The sequence below is a fragment of the Athene noctua genome, chromosome 3 (assembly GCF_965140245.1).
Source record: "Athene noctua chromosome 3, bAthNoc1.hap1.1, whole genome shotgun sequence".
In the NCBI taxonomy this organism is placed as follows: Eukaryota; Metazoa; Chordata; class Aves; order Strigiformes; family Strigidae; genus Athene; species Athene noctua.
Window position 1 is genome coordinate 44,834,216 of NC_134039.1, and position 22,031 is coordinate 44,856,246.

The 22,031-nt window shown below is 43.8% G+C and overlaps 1 protein-coding gene across 1 annotated transcript; it reads left to right on the top strand.

Moving 5' to 3' along the window:
• Positions 1-3,838: 3,838 nt before the first annotated feature.
• Positions 3,839-21,373, top strand: E2F7 (E2F transcription factor 7). The gene is made up of 12 exons (XM_074901494.1): positions 3,839-3,919; positions 7,215-7,490; positions 9,415-9,583; positions 11,996-12,280; positions 12,956-13,114; positions 14,135-14,272; positions 15,110-15,304; positions 15,955-16,039; positions 16,626-17,145; positions 18,017-18,287; positions 19,491-19,915; positions 21,197-21,373. Exons 1-12 carry the CDS (start codon positions 3,839-3,841, stop codon positions 21,371-21,373), a joined length of 2,781 nt encoding a protein of 926 aa, XP_074757595.1.
• Positions 21,374-22,031: the final 658 nt, after the last annotated feature.

Consider the following 22,031-nt stretch of genomic DNA (forward strand, 5'->3'; position numbering starts at 1 on the left):
TCTATTAGTACATGTATCATTCATACAAAATTATAAATAGGCAGACAGGTTTTTTTGGTCCTTCACATCCACCACAGCTCCCACAGTTACTTATCTGGTGCTACATCTCACTTCTCCCACCTTAATCTATATACTCAACTCATAGCCCTTATTGTACCCAGTGCCAAAGTGGGCTCTAGCACCCCCCTGACCCTTTTCTTCTGTTTCTCATCCACATGCAGAAAAACAACACCTTCTGGGGCTGAGTTTCACCTAGCAAACAGGCTGGGCTTTCAGTCCATCAGCGATCTGACTAACATGTCTCAACAGACCGCAGCTTTTCCAGAACAGAGCTATTATGTAATTCGAGCCAGCTTCCTTCAAGAAGCAAAGAGTTTAGCTGCCAAAAATACTGTGCATGTAAAATATCAGCAAAATTAAATGAAGGTGTCAAATTTGATTCAAATTAGTTCTCCCTTAATGATTTGTAGAGAGCTTTAGTAGTAATGCAATGTATATTCAGAGGCATCCTTAATCTGAAGAATATTACAAGTCAGTAATTTCTCAAATAGAAGTGCCACATTGCCTACATGGCCTGCAGTTCATGCTGACACTCAAAAGAGTTGCGGTCAATAGCTTGATGTCCAAATGGAGAGCGGTGACGAGTGGTGTTCCTCAGGGTTTTGCTGATGACACCCAGCTGTGTGGTGCGGTTGACACACTGGAGGGCAGAGATGCCATCCAGAGGGGCCTGGACAGGCTTGAGAGGTGGGTCTGTGCAAACCTCATGAAGCTCGGCAAGGCCAAGTGCAAGGTCCTGCACATGGGTCGGGGCAATCCCAAGCACAGATACAGGCTGGGTAATGAGTGGATTGAGAGCAGCCCTGCAGAGAAGGACTTGGGAGTAGTAGTGGATGGAAAACTGACTCCAGTAATGTGCGCTCACAGTCCAGAAAGCCGACTGTATCCTGGGCTGCATCAAGAGAAGCATGGCCAGCAGGTCAAGGGAGGTGATTCTCCCCCTCTACTCTGCTCTTGTGAGACCCCACCTGGAGTGCTGTGTCCAGCTCTGGGGCCACCAACATAAGGAGGACATGGCCCTGCTCAAGCAGGTCCAGAGCAGGACCATGAAGATGATGAGGGGGTGGAGCACCTCCCTCATGAGGACAGAGTGAGAGAGTTGGGGTTGTTCAGCCTGGAGAAGGCTCCAGGAAGACCTTATAGTGGCCTTCTAGTACTTAAAGGGGGCCTACAGGAAAGATTGGGAGGGACTCTTTCTCAGGGAGTGTAGGGACAGGATGAGGGGTAATGGCTTTAAAGTGAAAGAGTGTAGATTTAGATTAGATTTGAGGAAGAAATTCTTTGCTCTGAGGGTGGTGAAACACTGGAACAGGTTGCCCAGAGTTGTGTTCAAGGCCAGGCTGGACGGGGCTTTGAGCAACCTGGTCTAGTGGAAGGTGTCCCTGCCCATGGCAGGGGGGGTGGAACTAGATGGTTTTTAAGGTTCTTTCCAACCCAAACTATTCTGTGAATTGTTTCTATATATTCTGCTTAATTGCTATAAATGACCAGATTTCTAAGGCCAGAAGCAATTGTGACAATTCAATGACCTTCTACATGCACATGCCATAGTATTTCAGCAAGTGACTCAAATATTAAGGTCCTGACCACCAGTAAGCTCTTAACCAGAAGTCTCTGTATTAGAGCTGCAAATGCAGGTAGGCCTATTAAACTTTCATGGCATGTAATACCTTATCATGGATGTTATTAACTGGCAATGGACACACAGTTGCCTGTGACAGATCTAAGACAAACATCTGAGAATGTATTTTTCTATGTCATTTAAGCAGACAACTAAAGGGGCGAGATGGAAATTTCATATCACTGGGGGTGCAGCACACAAGCACGTTCTCAGCTGCTAAACTCTCTTCTCAACTTCTTTACCTTGGTCTAGAGTTCATGCCTGGGCACATCAGTCTGAGACATGAGATTGTTTTTTAGATTTTCCATGACACAATTCTCATGAGTCTGTTTTCAGAGTTCTTTTGAGTGAGAGCAGTGGTAATAGTTTACTCATTAGAAATGTCTCTTTCCCTGTAACTGGTATGGATGCAAATACATACTGAGAGACATATTTTGCAATTATGGAATTAATTTTCCTCTAGACAATAGAAAGACTAAGGTTTAAAAGCACAAAGGGCTTTTTTGTAAAGGGCTGCTTTTTAAAATAAATTAAGAAGAGGTTCTCTGGGAGTTTGTATTTCATTGTCTTTAACAAACTGTGGTGTACTGGAGCTTGCTGAAAAGAAAAAAAATTAGAGGAGTTTAAGAGGAAATAAAGTTAATTCAAGAGATTTATGATTTATCCTTTATCTGCATCCCTATTGAAAAACCTGAGTTTTTATGTTCCTCTAAATTAATATTTTTATAAATTATCAGAACTGTGTACTGGAGTTTTTCTTCTGTGACAAATAATTACTAACTCATGAGCCATTCGAGAAGGACAAAACAAGCCAGGAATAATGCAGCAGCATGTCTGTCATTAGCATAACAAAAACCAAACCAACAAACAAACAAACCTTAAGTACAAATTCAACATAAAAAGCAAAATTAATCACACTGCACGGAGGAAACTTCTCCAGGAAGGGTCTCAAGCTTAGGAGTCAACACTTTCAAGTCTGAAGTAGTTCGGTATAGCAGGAAACAGTTGACGGTTTTTCTATCATTTTTTGTAACATTGTGTCTCCACAGCCAAAGTAGGGCCAACTGAAAACTCAGCACTGCACAGCGAGCGCCCCAGGCTGCCTGGATTTGGTGTGTCAACTTTGGACAAGGCTCTCGTCCACTTCCCTCATCTTGGCATGCTGCGAAGTACCAAGGGAGAGAAAACCACGGAGCACACTGACTCAGGGCTCCAGAAGCTTCTCGCGTCCAGGCTGCTCCCCAAAGCGTCTGCTCGCTTTCTCTTCCCGGCAGCAGATCCCTTCCAGGGGACGCCCCTCCCGAATCGCACCCCGTTCAGGATGCCCGGGGCGGCGCCGCAGGCTGCCTGCACCGGCCTCCCGAGGGGAGCTGCCAGCGGCGCAGGCCCCGGGCCGAGCAGCCCGGCGGAGCGGCAGCACTCGGGCCCGGGCTGCCGCTCTACACCCGACCCACGGCGCGTTCTGTGGGCCAGAGGCTGCGCCCGCCTCACGCCGCCTCAGGCCTTCCTCCCCCCTCAGAGATCTAAGGGCCGATCCAGAAGGCGCCGGAGAAGCGGATCCGGGCGCCTCCACCCCCCGCCGCCTTCCCGGCAGGAATCAGCCCCTCAGCGGCCGGGGGGAGCCCGGATTTTCCCGGCAGACACACGCTACGCCCGCCCCGCCGGGCCCCGGGAGGCCTTTCCCGCCTCCCAGCGGCCCGCCTCGCGCCGGCGGCCGGCGGGGGGAGGAGGGGGGGAGGGCCGCCGGCGGCCGCGCCAAGAAAAGGAGCGAAGCGGCCCCGCGCGGGCGGGAGCTCCGTCCCGCGCCCCGCTGCCGCGCGCCGCCTGCCCGCGCGCTGATTGGCCGCCCGCGGGGCCGGCTCTCCCCGGCCGGCCGCGCCTGATTGGCTGGATTGTAAAGCGATGTCTGAGGGCGCCTGGCGGGAGCGGCAGAGCCCCGCGCCCCCCGCCCGCCGGGCCGCCCGCCCGCCGCCGCCGAGGTGAGGGCGCGGAGCCTCCCGCCGCCGCCGCAGGGGCCGGGGTGGCCGCCCCCCTCCCCGGGAGCGTAGCCCTGAGCTGCCGCGCTGCCCTCGCGTCCCGCCGCGGACGGGAGCTCAGCCCCGGGGCGGGAGCGGCTTCTCTTAAGGGCTGGGCTAAAAGCGCCTTCTCGCTTTGCAGATGGAGGTGAGCGTCCTGGCGCTGCGGGACCTGGCGAGCGGCCGGCCGGGGCGGCGAGGCCGCGCCGAGGCGGCCCAGAAGGTGAGCGGGTGGGCGCGGAGGGCGGCTGGGGGGGCTGGGACCGGCCCAGGCGCCGCGGCATCCCCCCGCGCGTTACTCCGCCTCTGCCGGTGCCGAGCATCACGCCGGCCCGGGAGCAGCGCGAAGCTCGGTGGGGGGCGGGAGGCGGCCGGGCCTGCTGAGGCTTTGGCCGGCCGCAGCGGGTCGGGACCGTGGCGCCCCAGCCTCGTGCGTGCAGGGGCGCAGAGCCCCGGCCCGGGGGTTTGGAGGTGGGTCGGGCCGAGCGGCCAGGCCCGTGCCCCCCGGATCGTGTTCCTCTCGCTCCCCATGGCAGCATTTGGGGTGCTGCCCCTTGGACCACCCCACCCGGCCTGGCCTGGGCTGCCACGTTGGTCTGTCCAGCAGCATCCTACCTGTCAGCACTTCGGCCGTAGGGGTGTCCGACGCTACCATTAAGGTAAAAAGACAATTCTGTAAAATAGCCATGAGTAACATCACTGCCAGCAAGCGATTTGACTACACTCTGGCATAATTCCCAGAGAAACAGTTTTTAGCTTTCACTTAATAAGCAAAACACACCAGACAATCCAAGCATCCTAGTGGCTACTGTTGGGTAAGGTGGAGGAGACTTTTGTACAGACTCATTCAAAACCTAACCACCACCAGGCCTGACAGGACATGGGAATAGTATAGTCCTGTTATTTAGCAGCAGTTTGAGCATGCTGTTGGGCATGTCCACTACGGTTGCCTTCTGTCCTGGAAAAGTATGCCTGTATCCATACAGTGGTGTTCCCAGGTCAAGAGGCAAAGCAGTGCCACTCAGCAAGGAACAAGCTCATTGTTCTCTCCTGCCCCACCAGCCAGGAGACAGGATATCTAGCCTCAGTCATACCTTGCTCAGTAATGTCTCCTGAACTAGACCCAACTCATGACCTGCTGTCCATGCTCAATCCAAGTCCTCCAAAGATTGCATAGCTCTTGCTAAGAGATATAGGAGAGAGAGCTCCTGTTATCTCAGAGATTTGTTTCAATTCCTGTTTACATACTAAGTTTATCAAGCCAGTCTTTCCTCTTGTATTTGTAAGCCATCTCTGCTCAGATCAAGGTGAATCTCACAGTGCTACCAACTGCCCTTGAAGTTTTGTGGAATACAGCTAAGAGATCACAGAGCATTGCTGTTATTGGGGAGGAAAAAAAAAGGAGGGTTAAAAGCATTTCTTATCTTAGTAGGCAGTTATGACATTCAGGAAATTAAGATGTGAAAGGTTGATAGTAGACATGTGCTTCTCATGTAATGCCACTACTTTTTTCATTGCGATATTTGCACAAACATGAAAATTTGAGGTAGTGGAACAGCAAGCTGCTTCAGCTGTCTTCACTGAAGTTCCATTAACACCAGCCATAGTGAGCAGGAACTTGAGGGGAAGGTAGATGTTCTCCATTACAGATTAAGTTTGATTCACTGCCAAATGTGAAATTGCAAGAATATATTGGGTGCCAACATTGTGAACACATATTCCAAGAAGTACCATGGCCTCTAAATTGACGCCTATTTATCACAGTGTAGTAAGTTACAACTACCTAACTTAAGTGTAAAAGGAGATATATGTATTACATCCTTTTGAGTAATTCATAGGTCAATGTATGCAGAAATGTTCATCAGCACTCAGACCACAATGCTTTTGATGTGCCAAATTCATTTCCAGTTTGAATGCTTCAGAACTGCTCCTAGTAAAAGCCAGCTTCAGTTGCTACTAGAACTTCTTTCTGCTTTCTAACTAGACTGTACCTGATGAGATATTTGGAATCACTTATTTAAATATCTGTATCAGCTAGTGATATATGAATTGCTTCAAATAAAAGGCAAAACTTAGGAAAGTTCTTACAGCAAACCCAATAGTAACAACATTTCTTTGAGGCTATATTTCAGAATTGGACTTCTTGCAGCACAAAATACATAATAACAATATCCAGCCTCAAAGCTGTTACGTTAGATTTTTAAAACTCATTTTGAAAAAACGAAGTGGTAGTCTTAGTCTGAGCAAGAAGACTTGCTCACTTTGAGACCAACACCAAAAATATCCCAGCTAGACTAAAGAGCAAACAACTTCAAGCCCAATTTATAGTTTAAAAGTGGTCTGCTGTGGTTCCAAAGGCTTCATTCCCAATCCCAGAAAGTTACGAACTCTGCTAGCTTTCTGAAAATCTGTCCACTTCACTTTCTCTCACTCCCCTCAGGGTGCATACAAGCATTTCAAGGGGCTAAATCTAGAAACCACTGAGCAATACTAGCTAGAGTTCCAAAACCCACAACGTTTATAGGGTATTAAGGATGATTAAGTGATAGTTGGACCATCTAAGAACAGAACATCGGTCTCCCCAGGCAAAAAGCAATAGTGTAACTTTCTGGAAGTCCTGCTCTGTGTCAGGTTTAGGATACGTGGACCTCAGGTATTTTTGATATCCTGCAAAGAAAGCCAGTAGGACATCTTGTCTACTTCATTCCTTTAGTCTTCCTGAGCTATTTGCACTAACAGGCTAGAGTGAAGTAGTGTCTTGTTGCTCAAAAACAGATCTCTCAGCTTAGGGATGCCATTGATGCTTTCTTCAGTCAGTCCCTTGAAATTAGTTGATCTGTAGTGATAATTCTTGCAGTAAGAGGAAGGGGCAAAATTTGACCCAAAGATGAAATATGAAAAAAGTTGGATTGCAGCTAGGGACTGGAGGGAGTCAAGCTTCATTCAAAGAATGATAAAAATCAGCTGGTGAATCAGACTTTTCCTTCTAGCAGCTCTTAGCTGTAGTCAGGGAATAGTTATGGAGATTTTCTTCATTGTTTTGAGCAGCAGATAGTGCAGATGCAAAGCTTGCTTCACTTGCCTGTGAAGTTACATCCACTTTAGTTTGACGTTTTATGACAGTCTGAGCTGCATCCCCAGCATGGCTTTTCACTGAGGACCTTCCAGGCAGGACAACATGTTTCCTTGCTAAGTGTAATGTGACCAATGCATTATTTCAGTTTTGATCCAATTTGGTGACTTATGTTTGTGGGCAAAGTTTAAAAGCCTGATAGGCCACAAGGTTGACTGGTTGACCTCAGGTTCTGTAATTCAGGGCAGTACCTCATATGCACCGCCTCCAGTACAATAGAATGTAGAATATTTTACTGCTTCCAACAAAGGCAGAAGGAACTGTGCTAAGTATAGCTATGAGTGCCAAGGTATGAGTCACTACAATTACCTTTGTAAGAGCAATGAAATTGATTGTTGGACTGTTTTCTTTCCTGTTGTGTCTAAAGAACTTTGTTTTTTAATAGGAAAACATATTTGATCGATCCAGGATGGCCCCAAAGACTCCCATTAAGAGTGAACCAGTTGATTTATCAAAGCAAAAAGGCTGCACACCAGAAAGAAATCCAATTACACCTGTTAAGCTCATTGACAGACCTCAGCCTGATCCCTGGACCCCCACTGCTAACCTGAAGATGCTTGTTAGTGCTGCTAGCCCTGACATGAGGGACAGGGAAAAGAAGAAAGAGCTCTTCAGACCCATAGAAAACAGTGAGCAGAGTGACACACCTGATTCATTACAGGTGAGACTCAGAACATGATTACCTTATGTTCAGTTAGGACTCAGACTTCCCTTAAGTTATGTCTCAGTTTTCTTCCAACTGGTCCTTTGCTCCCTATGGAAAACTGCAGAATTTTAAAACATTCCCAAGGACAGTTGCCTACGCAGCACTGGCTAAACAGTAGGACTTTCAAAGACTAAAGGTAACTGTCTTACGAATAGCTGACCTGAGACCCCTCGAGAGCCGGGATGTGATTTAAAAGGACAACAAAGGAAGTAGAGTTTAAATGCGTAATTTTTCCCCAACTTAAGTACTTCTGATGCTATTTTCTGAACCATATTAGAAAGCTGCCAGATCATTTTAAACAGAGAGGCAGCATTTTCAAAAGCAATTTGATAGTGGTGGGGGTCCTTTTTTAAACATAATTCTGAAATCTTATACCTTGTTCACAACAGCCCCACGGAGTGGTCGGTTAAAAAGTTTCTCCCCCTTTCCACCTCAGCCCCCAAGCTAGTAGTCAGACAGCATGGTCAAGTGTTTGGAAGATTTTTACTCAGGCATTGGCAGGGCTGATCCTTGTCTCACTTTAAGAAGTCCATCCATGGAGAAGATGACATCAAGTTGTAATAAGCATCGTTACAGTTTCCTTCGTTCAGACATTTTTTTTGTTCTAGCCACTGCTATGCTTCTCGTGGATTATTTATTGTAGAATATCCTTCCTTGGTGACTTCAGTGAGAGGAAGATAGTTCTGGGGTACTCTTGCTGAGAAGCATCCTATGATAGGTACAGATCACTCTACAAGTGTAGATTTTACAGCATCTACAGTCTAGGAAATTGTCCAGTTTAGATAGTCATAAAGGAACAAACAGTTCTCTAAAGATAATTCCTAACATAGCTTCCAGTAAATAAAAAACAGTCAAAGGTTACTTCATTACCACTCCAAGCCTGCTAAGATCGCATAGCATTTTGGGGGTGGCTACTATAAAGGGTTCAAATATTTTCTAGTTAGTAAAACTTACACTTAATGATTTTCTCCACACAAAAAGTTAACTTGCAAAAGATGTCGAAGTGTTACTGTAAGAATACTGCTACTTCCATACTATATAAAACTCAAATAATTCAATCAGAGACACAGCCTGCCACAAGGTCACTTAGTCACAACCAGTAAAGGATATTTAAGATCTCATAAACACGGAAACTTGGGTTTCATCAGCTGTCACCACTCTCGGCTTTTCATTGCCAGAGGGCAAATTTTTTTTTTCCTTTTTTTGACACAGAAGCAAAACTCCGAAGTTACCAGTGCAGAAAAATGCACCAGTTTCCTCATTTTGTAATAATAAACATACCTCTTCATACATTCTTGCCATCACAGTTTTGTTTGTGTTTGTTTTTTTCCCTGCAGGGACAGAAAGGCCATATTCAGGCCATCCTACAGAGTCCACTTAAGCTAACAGCTTGTCTGAGTTTAAGGTTCAGAGACTGGGTAGTGCCTTTTACAGTCTTCTAGCATCATGTGTCACCCCTCCTCGGCCCCTGGTTCCTTAAAGTTATAGAAGCACTGTAAAGGGCAATAAAATCTCTTAAAAGAAGAACTGTTTGATGACTTGTACATCTTCTGGTTTATTAGATCCAGAGGTGTTTGAGGGAATATTTCTCCTCCTCTCAAAAAGAAATAATCCTTCCAAGCAGAATTTTACCATCTGCTAGTCTTGGGTGTTTGGTCTTGCTGTTTGATTTCCTTATGCATAACCATTATTTTACGATCTCTCAAATAAGAGGTTTTTTGTAAGCTTGCTAGCAAAAGTGTGTCACCCCAGTGCTCTGCACTTGCAAGGAGTCCATGTTTTTTTCCTTATTAGAAAATCTGAGTTTAAATATGTCTCACTTGGCTGTGCCTTGCTTTTGAATCTCCGCACTAAAGGGTTAACATTTATTTTTTAACAGTATGATATAGTAGACGACAGCACGGTTGATGAATTTGAAAAACAGAGGCCCAGCAGAAAACAGAAAAGCTTAGGACTCTTGTGCCAAAAGTTTCTAGCTCGCTATCCAAGTTATCCATTGTCAACAGAAAAAACTACTATTTCTTTGGATGAAGTGTCTTCAATTCTTGGTATGTATACCTGCAAAAATGGGGTAACTGATCACCTGGGATAACCCAACAGGAGAGCTTTCAAAAGATCATCCTTCTTACAGAGTGCATTCAAGGTCTACCTTTTCCTGGGTCTGGATGCTCTTCTAATTGTACTAACCAAGAGTTGGAAATGCCTAATACTCCTAAGTATCTTTACTATTTGATAATGCTACCGTTTTGAAATCTGCTTTCTGACAGTACTTTTTACTAGACAGACCTATCCTCCAGCTGTTTACCAACTCTATTGCTTTCTTAAATTTTCGATACGCTGAAAACTGAAGGAGTTATGAGTTACAAACCCTCTGAAGGAGTACTTACAAACAACAAATATTGTCAAAATAGAACATTTGAGGAAACAATTGCAAATTAATAGATGCAGGAAATCAGCTGTGTTTACTACTTGATTTCAGTAATATGCTTGACATTGTCTTCCAAGATCTCATGATTCATCAAGGTTATCTTAGCTTTAAATATTTTCTTGTGAGGGCAGGTTACCAGGAGACCTGCAAGAGTAGAATGAGAAAATGTGTTGTATTGAGGTGGCAAGAAGGTATTGAGGTAGCCTCTTTGCTGTGTCTGCTCTTAGGTTTGGTCTTACTTAAAAGATTAATGATATGTCTGAGAGAAGTAATAAAACTTGGGAGAGAGGACTCAGCCAGGTCACACCAATAACAAAAAGATCCAGGTCGTGGACAGGTTGTCTCTTAGTTAGGAAGGGCTTTAAAAAATTGTCCTTTAAATAAATATTGTATCTACATTTAGAACTCAGGTATTTAACAGAAAAGAGATAGCAAAATGTATCTGTTTTGGGAAGAAAGTAAACAGAACAGTGGTGTCCTCTTGGACTCTGGTATATACTCGTTTATTTGCCCTGGTAATGGGAAGTAAAAATAGGAGGGAATTCAGATGAAGTAAATAGTTAAGTAATTTTTTTTTTTAACTAATTGGTCTTTTAGATTTTCCAGTTACTCATTTCTGTGTTTGCATGAGATGCTCGTGCTTCAACCTTGTACAGCTGAACGTTAGTAGTGCTTTATTCTGAGTTGGGCATGGTATTACCTTCCTTTCTTAAATATTAGAAACTTTGTTTTAAAACTTAATGTTGGGGATTTTACCTCCCAGAAGGGAGGGGGTGTGCTTGTTCTTCTCCCTTTGGTTTTCACATCCTTGCTTGCCTGTATCCACTTGCTTCAGGGACCACAAAATTATTCACTGGTGATGTTGCTGCTCTCCCTATAACAAGTTATGGTTGCAATACAGCTTTTGCTTTGTTCACTGAAGACCTACAGGAAGAACACAAAGTGAGCTATGCTGCTGGTGCCTGACAGACACCAGGATATGTGTAGCACTCTTTTGTTTTTTCAGAGTATGTTTCACTCCACACACTTGGAAATACTCATAAATTGTTTATCCTAATATCCTTTTGAGGCTGGTAAGTATTATCCGTATTCTTCAGATGGGTAAACAGGTGCATCAAGGCCTTGCCTTCCACAGGGAAGTTTTTCCAAACCTTTCCCCTTGGCTAGCACTTGTTCTGCTCCACCGATGTTAACTGTTGTGGGATTTCTGGTGCAGGTGATGCCGCCAGTGTATAGTGTACTGTGTTATATATATAACAGTTATGCTGGACACAAGTACTCGGGCCAGTAAGCAGAGCCACCATCCTGTTCATATTCAGTCCTCAGCCTTTCTCACATCAGTCAGGCTGCATCCAAGTTGGATGTATTTCATAGATGTCCCATGGGTGCAGACCCAGCCAGCGCTAAGGACTGGTTTCTGATGCATTTGGGAACAGTGGGTCTCATTCTCCACTGCTTTGCACTGTGTGAAGCCTTTGATGCTTCTTTGCATGGTGTATTCTTAGCAAGTAATTGTGCCATTAAAAATGCAAGTGGAAGCCCACACTCCCACTGGTTCCTGAGGAGTGGGCTTTTATATCTACCCTGTGTCAGTGCCAGGCTCTGACCCTTTCCTGTTACACACAAGCTTGCATACAGGTATGTGTCTGAGCTCTGAAGCTGTCTGACAAGAAGGGCCAAAGTGCTCTGAAAACCTCAGGGCAGTGTGGATAGGTCCAAGTGAGTGGGGCTGGGCAGACTGCCGTCAGTTCTTCTAAACACAGTGTAGGTGCTTTAAATTGAAGCTGTGGCTGGGCCGGCAGTTAAGAAAATAGATGAAGATCATCATACCACGGAACTGGGGATACATAAGTCAGTTCTTAATTGGGCAAATATGGATGGATCTAACGTAATGTGTCCAGGTGAACAGTGAAAAATGTGTGTGAACACTCAGTATTAGAGAACAGCCTGTTCTCTGTTCCGCTTCTGCTAAAGAGTACATTAAAACTAGATGAACATCTATGTCTTTTTTATTCCCCCCCACTTAAAACAGGAGTTGAGCGGAGACGAATTTACGATATAGTGAACGTCCTGGAGTCATTGCACTTGGTTAGCCGTGTGGCCAAGAACCAGTACTGTTGGCATGGCCGGCACAACCTCAGCCAAACTCTGAAAACGCTTCAGGAAGCAGGAGAGCTGCAGTATGGAGAGCTAATGACTTTCTTCCAGCACAAGGAGCAGGACTTGGAGTACAAATTTGGAGAACGAAAAAAGGAAACTATTCCAGATTCTCAGGACAGACCATTACTAGACTTTTCAGAACCAGATTGCACCTCCGGTAAGATAACTGATGTGTGTGATGTGATACACAGACACAAGTCTCTTTCTCCAGTTTGCTATGTGACTTTTCCCCTTGGTTTACTTTTAATTTATTTAAATTAAAATTAATTTAATTAAATTTTAATTTAAATTAAATAATAAAAACCTTTGTAAAGAGGTGCTGAATTCACCGTGGAGGTGACGGAATTCTTCCTTCTATCCTGTCCCTAGCATAGGTCTCAGGGCAGATTTTTCCCTCTGACCTACAGAATGGCAGGAACTTCTGCCAGACACTCCAGTTCTTCTTTCCCCACTTGACAGTAAATGCTTTATCCTGAGAGAAGGTGCCATCTTCCATTTGTCCACCATTTGCATGCTGCCTATACGATACATAGTGGTTTAAGTTACAAAGTCCATTGCAGTCACAAAATTATAGTGGCGCAGAACTGTGTAATGTAACATAGAATCAGCTTTGGAATCTGACTTTCTAAAAGCTATTTCTGCAAGCTTTTATTTTTATTGCCTGTTGGAGAGATACTTCTGTCTGCATTACTCAGTTATTTGCTGCCTTTAAAAAGATTTCTGCTTCCTAACAAGTAAATATCCCTTTTGTGTGTAAGAAAACCTACTTGCTAGTTTTCTGGCTGTGATGGATGACATATGCTAAGAAGCTTGGGTATTATTTGTAACACAGCATCTGCAAACAGCAGAAAGGACAAGTCGTTGCGGATTATGAGCCGAAAGTTTGTCATGCTGTTCCTTGTGTCCAAGACCAAGATAGTCACTCTGGACATCGCAGCAAAGATACTGATAGAAGAAACGCAGGATACAGTGGACCACAGCAAATTTAAAAGTAAGCTGGCTGTTGAGAGAATAATCGATTAGACAGTGAGTAAAGAAAACAGGGTCATTTTTGGACTGACACCAGTAGGTAACAGCAAGTGCAGGTCAGGAATTTTTTGCTGAAATAGGGTTTGTGATTTTTATCATTGCAAATGCCAGTTTGTGAAAACAGAGCTTGGGGTGGGGAAGAGTCAGTTTGACCATTATCTCAAGTTTTAGCTTCAGAATGAAGAAAAATACTGTTTATTTTATAAATTAACCCTGTTTACCATTCTGAATGATGTTTCAGAACTTATTGAATTAAAACATGTTTAATTTAATGGAATTCATCTTATTCTCTGCAGAAATGTGTTACTTCTCCTTTTTACCCCAGAAATATTTCACAGCTGGATGGCATAGTTTGCTTTTCAGTTAGTGGGGATTAGTACTTTGATCCCATGGAAAAACTCAGCATTATTAATTAATTCTTCTAAAATAAAGATTTTTATTTTAAGTCTTTAAAGTACTTTTAAAATTACATACTTGCACTTCAGTCTTCAAATTCTACTCCAGATACTGGGAGGGACATGAAGAGTTTAGCTGGAGGATCTGTGGGTATAATTTTCAGCTTAAACATGTTATTTATTGGCGTCACAGAGATTTTTCTAAGAGTGTTACATTTTTAAGGTGAGAAATATGTGTCCTCTTGCGATCAGCTATGCACTCAGGTGCCTCTTGCCCCCAAGTGCTTGTCTTAACCTTTTCTGGTCAAGCTGATGATGTAATCACTCCCTAATCCATTTCCATCAGAATGTGGTAGGTGATCTTAAACCTGAGCTGCTAAGATGGATGAACAGCTAAGATATGAAGAAGCAGTGACAAGCAGGTGGGAGCTGGCCAGGCTTCATAGGATGTGGCTTGAGTCCCTCCCAGTTTGAATTTACCCACCTCATCTATGAAAGTTGTGATATTTTGGAATGAAATTACCATGTGAATATGTACAGTACACATTGTAAATGTGACTGTCTTGACTATTTCTGCTCTTTCTTAGCAAAGGTGCGAAGACTGTATGATATCGCCAATGTTCTCACCAGCCTAGGTTTGATCAAGAAAGTTCATGTCACAGAAGAACGAGGACGCAAACCAGCCTTCAAGTGGATTGGGCCTGTGGAATTCCCTGGAAAGACTGGTAACTTGTGTAGCTCACACGTCTTTTCTTTTTGTTTTGACAATCCCTTTCCAAGTAGTAAAAATGTTTGTTTTCCACATGTAGAGAATGGTTCAGCATTTGTTGTCCACCCTGTGATTATTAACTGCTGGTCAGCAAAACTTTTGCCTTTGTTAGACTTTACTCTCAAGGGCTGGAGCTGTGGAGGGATGTTGAAGGATATTGTGTCTTGCTGGTATTTTTACACCAAGTTATATAACTACAAATAACTGTATGAATTGTTGAACAGTGGCAGATAATGCCTACGTCTCCAAATCTGGGTCCACAGCTTTTCTGGTTTGCTACATCTCAGTAATTCTGTAATAATTAGACAATTAATTATTCTCTTTGTAAGGGGACTTACCAAGGTAGAGCAGGGCTGCTTCTTGCATGCCTCCCCTTGTATAAAAGTTTCACCTACAAAGAAGGAGGTGGTGGGCCAGAGGATCTCTGTAAGCTGCTGATTCTTGGCTAGAAGACAGAGCAAAGGGAAGCCCTTTGGTAATGTATTGGGTCTGGCCAGTGCCAGAACCAAGTAAAAGTGAAGGGTGATGTTAATGCCATCTTAGTACCCTTTCTCCTCTTTGACTACACACGCTAGAGTGTAGCTGCTGCCGCAGCTGCCCTAGATTGGAAAGGAGAGAAGCCCTTATCTTGTCTACTGGTGCTTACTGAGCTTAGGTCTGCTTCAGTGTTTTTCAGTTTGAGATGGTAGAGAGATTACCTCTTCTCTTATGGCCAAGTTCAGTAACATGGCAGAAGCCTAAATGATGAGCTGTGTTCCCTGAAGGACTGTTGTACAAAATTACGTTTCTACAGATGAGCCGAGAGGACATAGCCCAGCATCTGAGCCTCTGCCAGGGACACAGACAGGAGCCTGTGCCTCGTATCAGATCTGTGCTACTGGAAAGCAAAGGTTTACACGTCACGCTTCATTTAATGGCACACAGCCTTGTGAAGGGACCAGAAGGAAGGTCAGCTCTGAGCCCAACAGCCCACATCAAGAGAGGCAAGGTAACTACTAACGAAGCATGTTCTTTTGTATCCTACTAGATCTGCCCAAATGTGGACCCACCAATTTGAGGCACTTGATTGGGTGAATCAGCCTCATTAAATATGTGAACTACACTCCCTATACTTGGGAGATGCCTATATTTCTAACTGTCCATGTGATGAGACTTCTGTATTGTACCTTCCAGTCAAGTGCCTAAAGTTAGATGAGATGAATCTGGGCCATACTGCCTTGAATCTGCAGTTTGTTTTCCAGTAAATGCTTCTGTTCTCCACTAACTGCAACTATACTACAGTTTCTTCTGTTAAAATTTAGTATAGATAAAGGAAGATCCTTTAGCCACAAAAGCTTGCTTTATTTTATGGTACCTAATATAGTGGAATTACTGTAACAATCTAATGGATAGCTGTTAAAAAAAATAAAGCAATTACAGGGCTTTTCACAGTTCCCTCTTATAGGAAATGATGATGTTGAGCACATCTCTGGTGGGACTGAGAGTTCTGAGTGTCTTGCAGGTTCTGGCTCTAGGTGATTAATGGATGTTATAAAAATGTGCCAGGATAGAAAAATTATACCAATTACTTTATATGGCCAGTATCAAAATATGCTTGGTAAACCTACCCGTTATTAATTGAATGCTTTGTTCTTTCAGCCTGTATTGTGAATTCAGATGAATATTGCTCCAAAATGATAAATCTAACAGCTGTCTGCAGGCAGAAAATAGAGAAAGATACTAGGTAGGTTTATCTTAACTTCTGTCCAGTTTCAGCTTCATGCTTGTCATGTTTAGTTTCACTGATGAGAGTGAGATAGAAATTTGCCAGAGTCTCGTTATTACTATTTTAATGCTGATAGGTCTCCGTGTGCCTTTCTTGTCTTTTTTCATGGTGAATTTACACCCACCTGTACTTGTACACTGTTGGCCTTTAGCTTCAGTAGTTCATCTCATGTGTGTTTATATAGGTCATCCCTGCCTCCTTTGACTTGTTGTCTAGGTAGGCTGAGCAAATCATGATTCCATCAAAAAGCCTCTCTGTCATGTCATTGTGTCTTCTCTACATCTGTCCTAATTTAAATTAATTTGTGAATGATGGACTCTAGTCAAGTGCAACCAAAAGCATTATTGTTCTGTCCAAAACCTGATAAGTCTGCTTCTGTGTAATTATAAATAATAAAAAGTGACACACCCCCCGTGTAAACTGGGTAAAAGTAGTGGTTGGAGGGGGAGTGGAATTTTGTCCAGTAATGTATCTGTTTGCTTTTAAAGATAGAATAGGGGTTTAATTTTGGACTAAATGTTTTTCCTCTTTTCATTATTTTTAGGAATAAAGCTTGTGCCACAGAAACGATATTAAATTCAGCAAGGAACCCAAGCATAACCTCACCTCTCTCCCTTCTTCCAGTTCCTGGGGACTCTGATTTTTGTGTTAACCCTTTGCCTCAGGCAGTTTTCCCTGTGGTTCAGTCAGATGTGCCAAGCCTCTCGTTTCCAAATGGCATCAGCAGCCAAGATCCACATCCTTCCACACCAGCAGCCTCCAAAACAGAAAATGGAAAACCTACCCTGCTCCCCAACCAACCTTTCCTGTGCTTCCCATCTTCATCCCTTTTTATGTTGTGTGGCAGTCTTCAGGAAAATAACTTGAGGGAGACCCTGCCCACCACAGGAGACATACAAAATGGGAGTGCAGAGGCTCAGGCTGCCGTACCTCCAGCTGTCTGCCAGAAACGCAGCTCCCACGAGTGCGCATGGCCCTCTGAACCTGTAGATGATGAAGAGCCAGCTGCTAAAAAGCAGACCATGGAACAGAATGATGTGCCACTCTCACTCGTAGTACCCAAGGTATAGAAGTGAATTTCAATATCACGCATCCTGTTAGTGAGAAAAGACTTTTGCCCAAGATAGTGTTTCCAGAAGTGAAAATTCATTACACCAGTCTTGTTACAGATACAAATGCTGCTTCCCACATGTTAATAAAATTGTAAGCGGGCTGTGTCAGGAAATATAGGCATTAACTGGGAGATATTTTCATGATACCAGCAGAAATTGGACTGTGATTGCTTTTCATAGTGAAACGATATTTAGCTGTTCTTTGTGTCCTGATCATTGTCTTCAACAAAACAGCCTGCCAGAGGGGAAGAAATCAATGTGACTATTAGTCCTTATCTTCCCCTGTTAGCTTGGGCTTTCCCAGACAGCGGCAGCTTTGCTTACTCCACTGAGCTATAGCAAATGTGATTTGTAGTTTCCCTCTGCTCTCCAGCCTGAGTTGCTCCCTCTCAAGCTCGGTGTTGCCCACAGCAGGCTGGTAAGAGAAGGATGATGGTGAAGTTGAAGTGCAGCTATCTCAGGGTTCTCTTTAACTACTGAAAAGGGGGGTCAGGCTCAAGGTCATATCAGTGTTTGAATATAAGCCGCTTGAAACAGTTATTTTTCCTTATCATTAAAAAATTAATCCCCAAACTCAGGTATTTCTTATCTAGTGTCTCCAAGTACTGAAAGTGAACTACAGCACAGGGCATAGGGCTTGGGCATCACTAATATGTCTCTTCAAAGCCTCAAACAAAATTTTAACTTGGTGACTTGCTAATCAGTTTTATGCTGCTCCTTTGCCCAGATGCATGTTTTAGTCTATAGCTGAGCAAGGTGCATGAGAGACATCACACTGTTATTTCAGTTTGGACTCTTAATTTACTCTTTTGGTTTTGCTCAGAAGCCTTTTGAGTCACCCAAGGCAGAATCTACCCCAGGAAGTGGCTGTATATCTGCTGTACATCTCGAAGATTTTCATCTTGACCTCGCAAGTCCTGCTGCTCCAGAGGCTGCAAACAAGGGGTCTACTAAGCCTTTGGATTCTCAGGGGCAAGAAAAAGAGCCTCAGATTAAAGACCCTGATGAACCCTTTCCAGGAAAAGAGCACATCTCTAAAGAAAATGCCAATCAACCTTTCCTACCACAATACCTTTATGTTCAGCCTACAGCTGGTAAGGACAGCCATGAGATGTAGAGGCACCCAAATTCCTGTATCTGTTCACTGTGCAAATAGGGAGACCTATAGATAGGTGAATAAGTCTGTATTTGGCACAGAAAACTGTCAGCAGTTCTCCAAGTAGTTAAATAGGTCTGAATTCTCTTGACTCGAGATGAACTGTTGCTTCCCTGAAAATACAGGCATTTTTCTGAGGTACCCAAACATTAATAGAGATTAATAATGTGGGGTTTGCATGTTTGAATTAGAGGCGGCAAAAAAGACACCTATCCAGCATGCAAAACCTGGAGGAGTTGGAAGTCTAGGTTTGTCAGTAAGACAGGCAGAATAGTGCAACAGCATCCCCTGAGTGGGTGAATTTAATAATCTACAAACTTTATACTGTCTTGTAACATGGATCATTGGGATAAACCCACAAAAACTGAGGCACTGGGAGTGTAGTCAGGCCTGCTCATAGGACATGGTAGGGATGGAGAAGAAGTAGCTGAAAATATTACAAGAGGATTTCGTGTCTACCATTTTTTGTGCCTCTGTTTGCGTGGAGTAGAAGACTGTGTTGTGGGAATGGGATACACATGGCAGATTTCCATGACAAGTGCTTTAGTATTTGATTCACTTGTGGCACAATGGGGTCTATGAGATTTCACTTACAGGATGGAGATGCTCAGTTTGAAAATGTTGATACTGGTGTTTTGGAAGGTCAGATAAACTGGGAACCAGAACAGCTTCTGTTTCAAAACAGCATTTCAGCTGTTCTTAGGAAACTGAGCATCTCTGGGGTCTCTTTGTGCATGTTTTCCATTTTTTTTTTTTCTTGTTAAAAGCAGTGTATATGTTTTTATATAGCAGAGGATATGATTCCCATTAGTGAAAAAAAGTTTGTTTAAAGTTAGGAGCAGAAAACAGCAAGGTGTGTGTGGTTGGTACTTAATATGAACAAAGTAAATGGATGTAGAGACAGTGAACAGGCAGTAGGGGGGGAGACGGAGGAATGTAAGGAAAGGGAGCTTTACAGAAGAGCCATGAGTTTGTGACAGTTTTCCTTTTTTTTTTTTCTTATTTTTGTCAGAGTCTACTTTCTGGCAGCCTATCTCTTTCTTTGTTGTCATACTTCTTTCCTGTTCTAGATGAAGTTATAATAGCTTAATTCCAATTCGTGAACTATATTAATGCTTTGCTTTTTCTCTCTTTGGTTTAGGATTAAACAGTTTTAATTTCCTGTTCTCTGCAAACCAAGCCCCTGGTGCCATCAGCATGGCTGCAAGCCAGTTACCTTCTCTGAGCGTCCCCTGTGTTGTGGTGCCGTCAGTAGCCTTGGCTTCCTTCCCTCTCGTCTGTTCTCCCGCAGTCACCAGTCCTCTTTCCCCAGTTCCTGATGGCTCCTTCTCAACCACTGCCTCCGTGAATTTCAGTGTGTCCAGCCTGGCATCAACAGCGCCTGCTTTCATAGGCACCACGGCGGTGGTCACCCCCAAGGTCTTACCAGTGCCTTCAGTGGATCCCCAGCAGCCAGCTCACCCCGCTCTGCACCTGAGTCCTGTGCTTGCAAGGTCTTGCAGTGCTATTAAACTGGACTCCCCAGTGTGTATGGGGCACCCGGTGACCCTTCTGAAGCTGCAGCAGGTAAGTGTGAAAGGTGGTTGAGTGACGCTGAAACAGCTGTGCCAGGTCCCTGGGAGAGAAGGCAGCTCGCACTGCAGGCTGGTGCTGGTGTGTCTGTTGGCACGCTGGGAGCTGGTGTCTTCTGCTTAGTTTGTGTGTCCGTCTGTAGTGCTGGCAGGGCTTGGGACAGTGTTAAAGGCATAGCTCGCTTACCATGGCTAGCCCTGAACGGTGAAGTGCTGAGGTTTAAAAATCTTACAGGAATTTTAATGTCATAAAAATCTTAATCTTTAAAAATCTTATAGCAATAGAGAAAAAAATTAGTTACAGGGTTTTTTCCCCAGCAATCTGAGTCAGGGTTTTTTCCCAGTTTGACACTATCTTGTAAGTATGTTATGCAAAGGCTACAGAAACACTTCAGGAGGATTGATTATCGTAATTCAGGAGTCAACTGGCTGCAACACTTCTTGGGTAGTAGTGTCCTGGGTTACCTCCTCACCCCTGTTCTGACCACTGTTCAGTATAAGTACTGGGGGAAGACAATGATTTCTGTGGGTTTACAGACTTTGCGAGCTAGAAAAAAAGAGAAATTTAGAAGTGAAGGACTCATTTATCTGAAGTACAATGAGTGACATAAAATAGTCATGTTGCACTGTTACCTGGGTCTTTAAAACTATTAGCAGTGACATTTTGGCACTGCTTTAATTCACATTCTTAAATCTGTGATTTGCTTTCCTATTGTCTAATGCAGTGACAAATAGATGGAACTTCTGGAAGCTTTATGAATGTTACTTTACATTTATCTTGTTCGAGCTTTAGAAAAAGACTGTGATAGAGACTCGTTGGTAGCCAATCTGATTACAGATACTTACATTAGAGGTCACAGTAGAGTGGCACTTAAAACAGAAGTGGCCAGGGTTTAGGAGACTAATTTTAGATCTGTTTTGACGCTAACAAATAATAAAAGTGAATAAAACATCAAGGAAGGGAAAGAACCATTTAAGCTAAAGGACAAGATTGGCATAAGAATGAAAGAGTATGAACTAGTCATGAATGCATTTAGGTTGGAAATGAGATCGAGGCTTTCAGCTTCCAGCAATGGTGTACTGGCAGGCAGCTTCAGAACAAAAAGGGGCAAAGCCTGTAGCTTTTTATGTGGAGCTTCTGGAAGGATGTATGACATGGTTCCCTACAGTAGCAGGGTACAGGGCTTAATGTCTACAAGCTGTCTTCTGTTTACATGCTTGAATGTAGGCTTTGAGAATACCCTACTGAATCATTTTGGTTTTGTTTCACAAATAGCCTTCGTCCACTCCTCTCACTCCCAAGAGCATTCGTCCTGCACATCATGAGGCATTTTTCAAAACTCCTGGAAGTCTTGGAGACCCTGCTGCGTGGAAGAAAACTGAGGGCAACCAGACCAGAAATGCTAGTTCTGTGCAGAGGAGACTGGAAATCTCTAGTACCAGCCCTGACTAACTCCAATCATTGCAAAGGGTGGACAGATTGTCCTAGGAACCTGGTATCAATTACAACAGAACAAGCTCTTACCTGACAAGAGGAGTGCATTAAAATGGCATCCCTTTTGGCATGCTTCTCTGCTATCTATTCACCCACCAGTTCTGTCAGCCACCTTCTTCACAAATCATCCTTGGTACTGAAAACCTTTTACTGAGATTGTTCCTTCAGTACCGATTTGAATTCAGATGCTGTGCTTCACATGGCCTTGTGGGCATCAAATTGCATTTGTGGTCTTAATTTGGAAACTCTCTTTATTGCTGTGAGGAGATGCAAACAGATTTTCTTGGAGTCCCCATGGATTCTTTATTCATGGTTTTAAGTGAGAAGTCTAGCACTTATCTGGGGTAAGCTTTTTTTTTTTTGCATGTACTCTTCTTACCCTGAGTAAATCTGTGGTGAAAATGATAAACTTTTGCAGTTGTGAGAGCAGCTGCTTCCTTGGTTCCAATCTGTCAAATTCTGCCTTTGCAGTGCAGCCTCTTGCTATTTATTTTGTACGTTGGAGTGGGATTTTGTGCAAAATTTTTTTTTGCAGCTTCAGAATAACAGATTTTCTCATATTTTCTCTTACTTGAATGTCAGTTGGTTGTACAATTTGCCCAGCACTTGTGGTTAG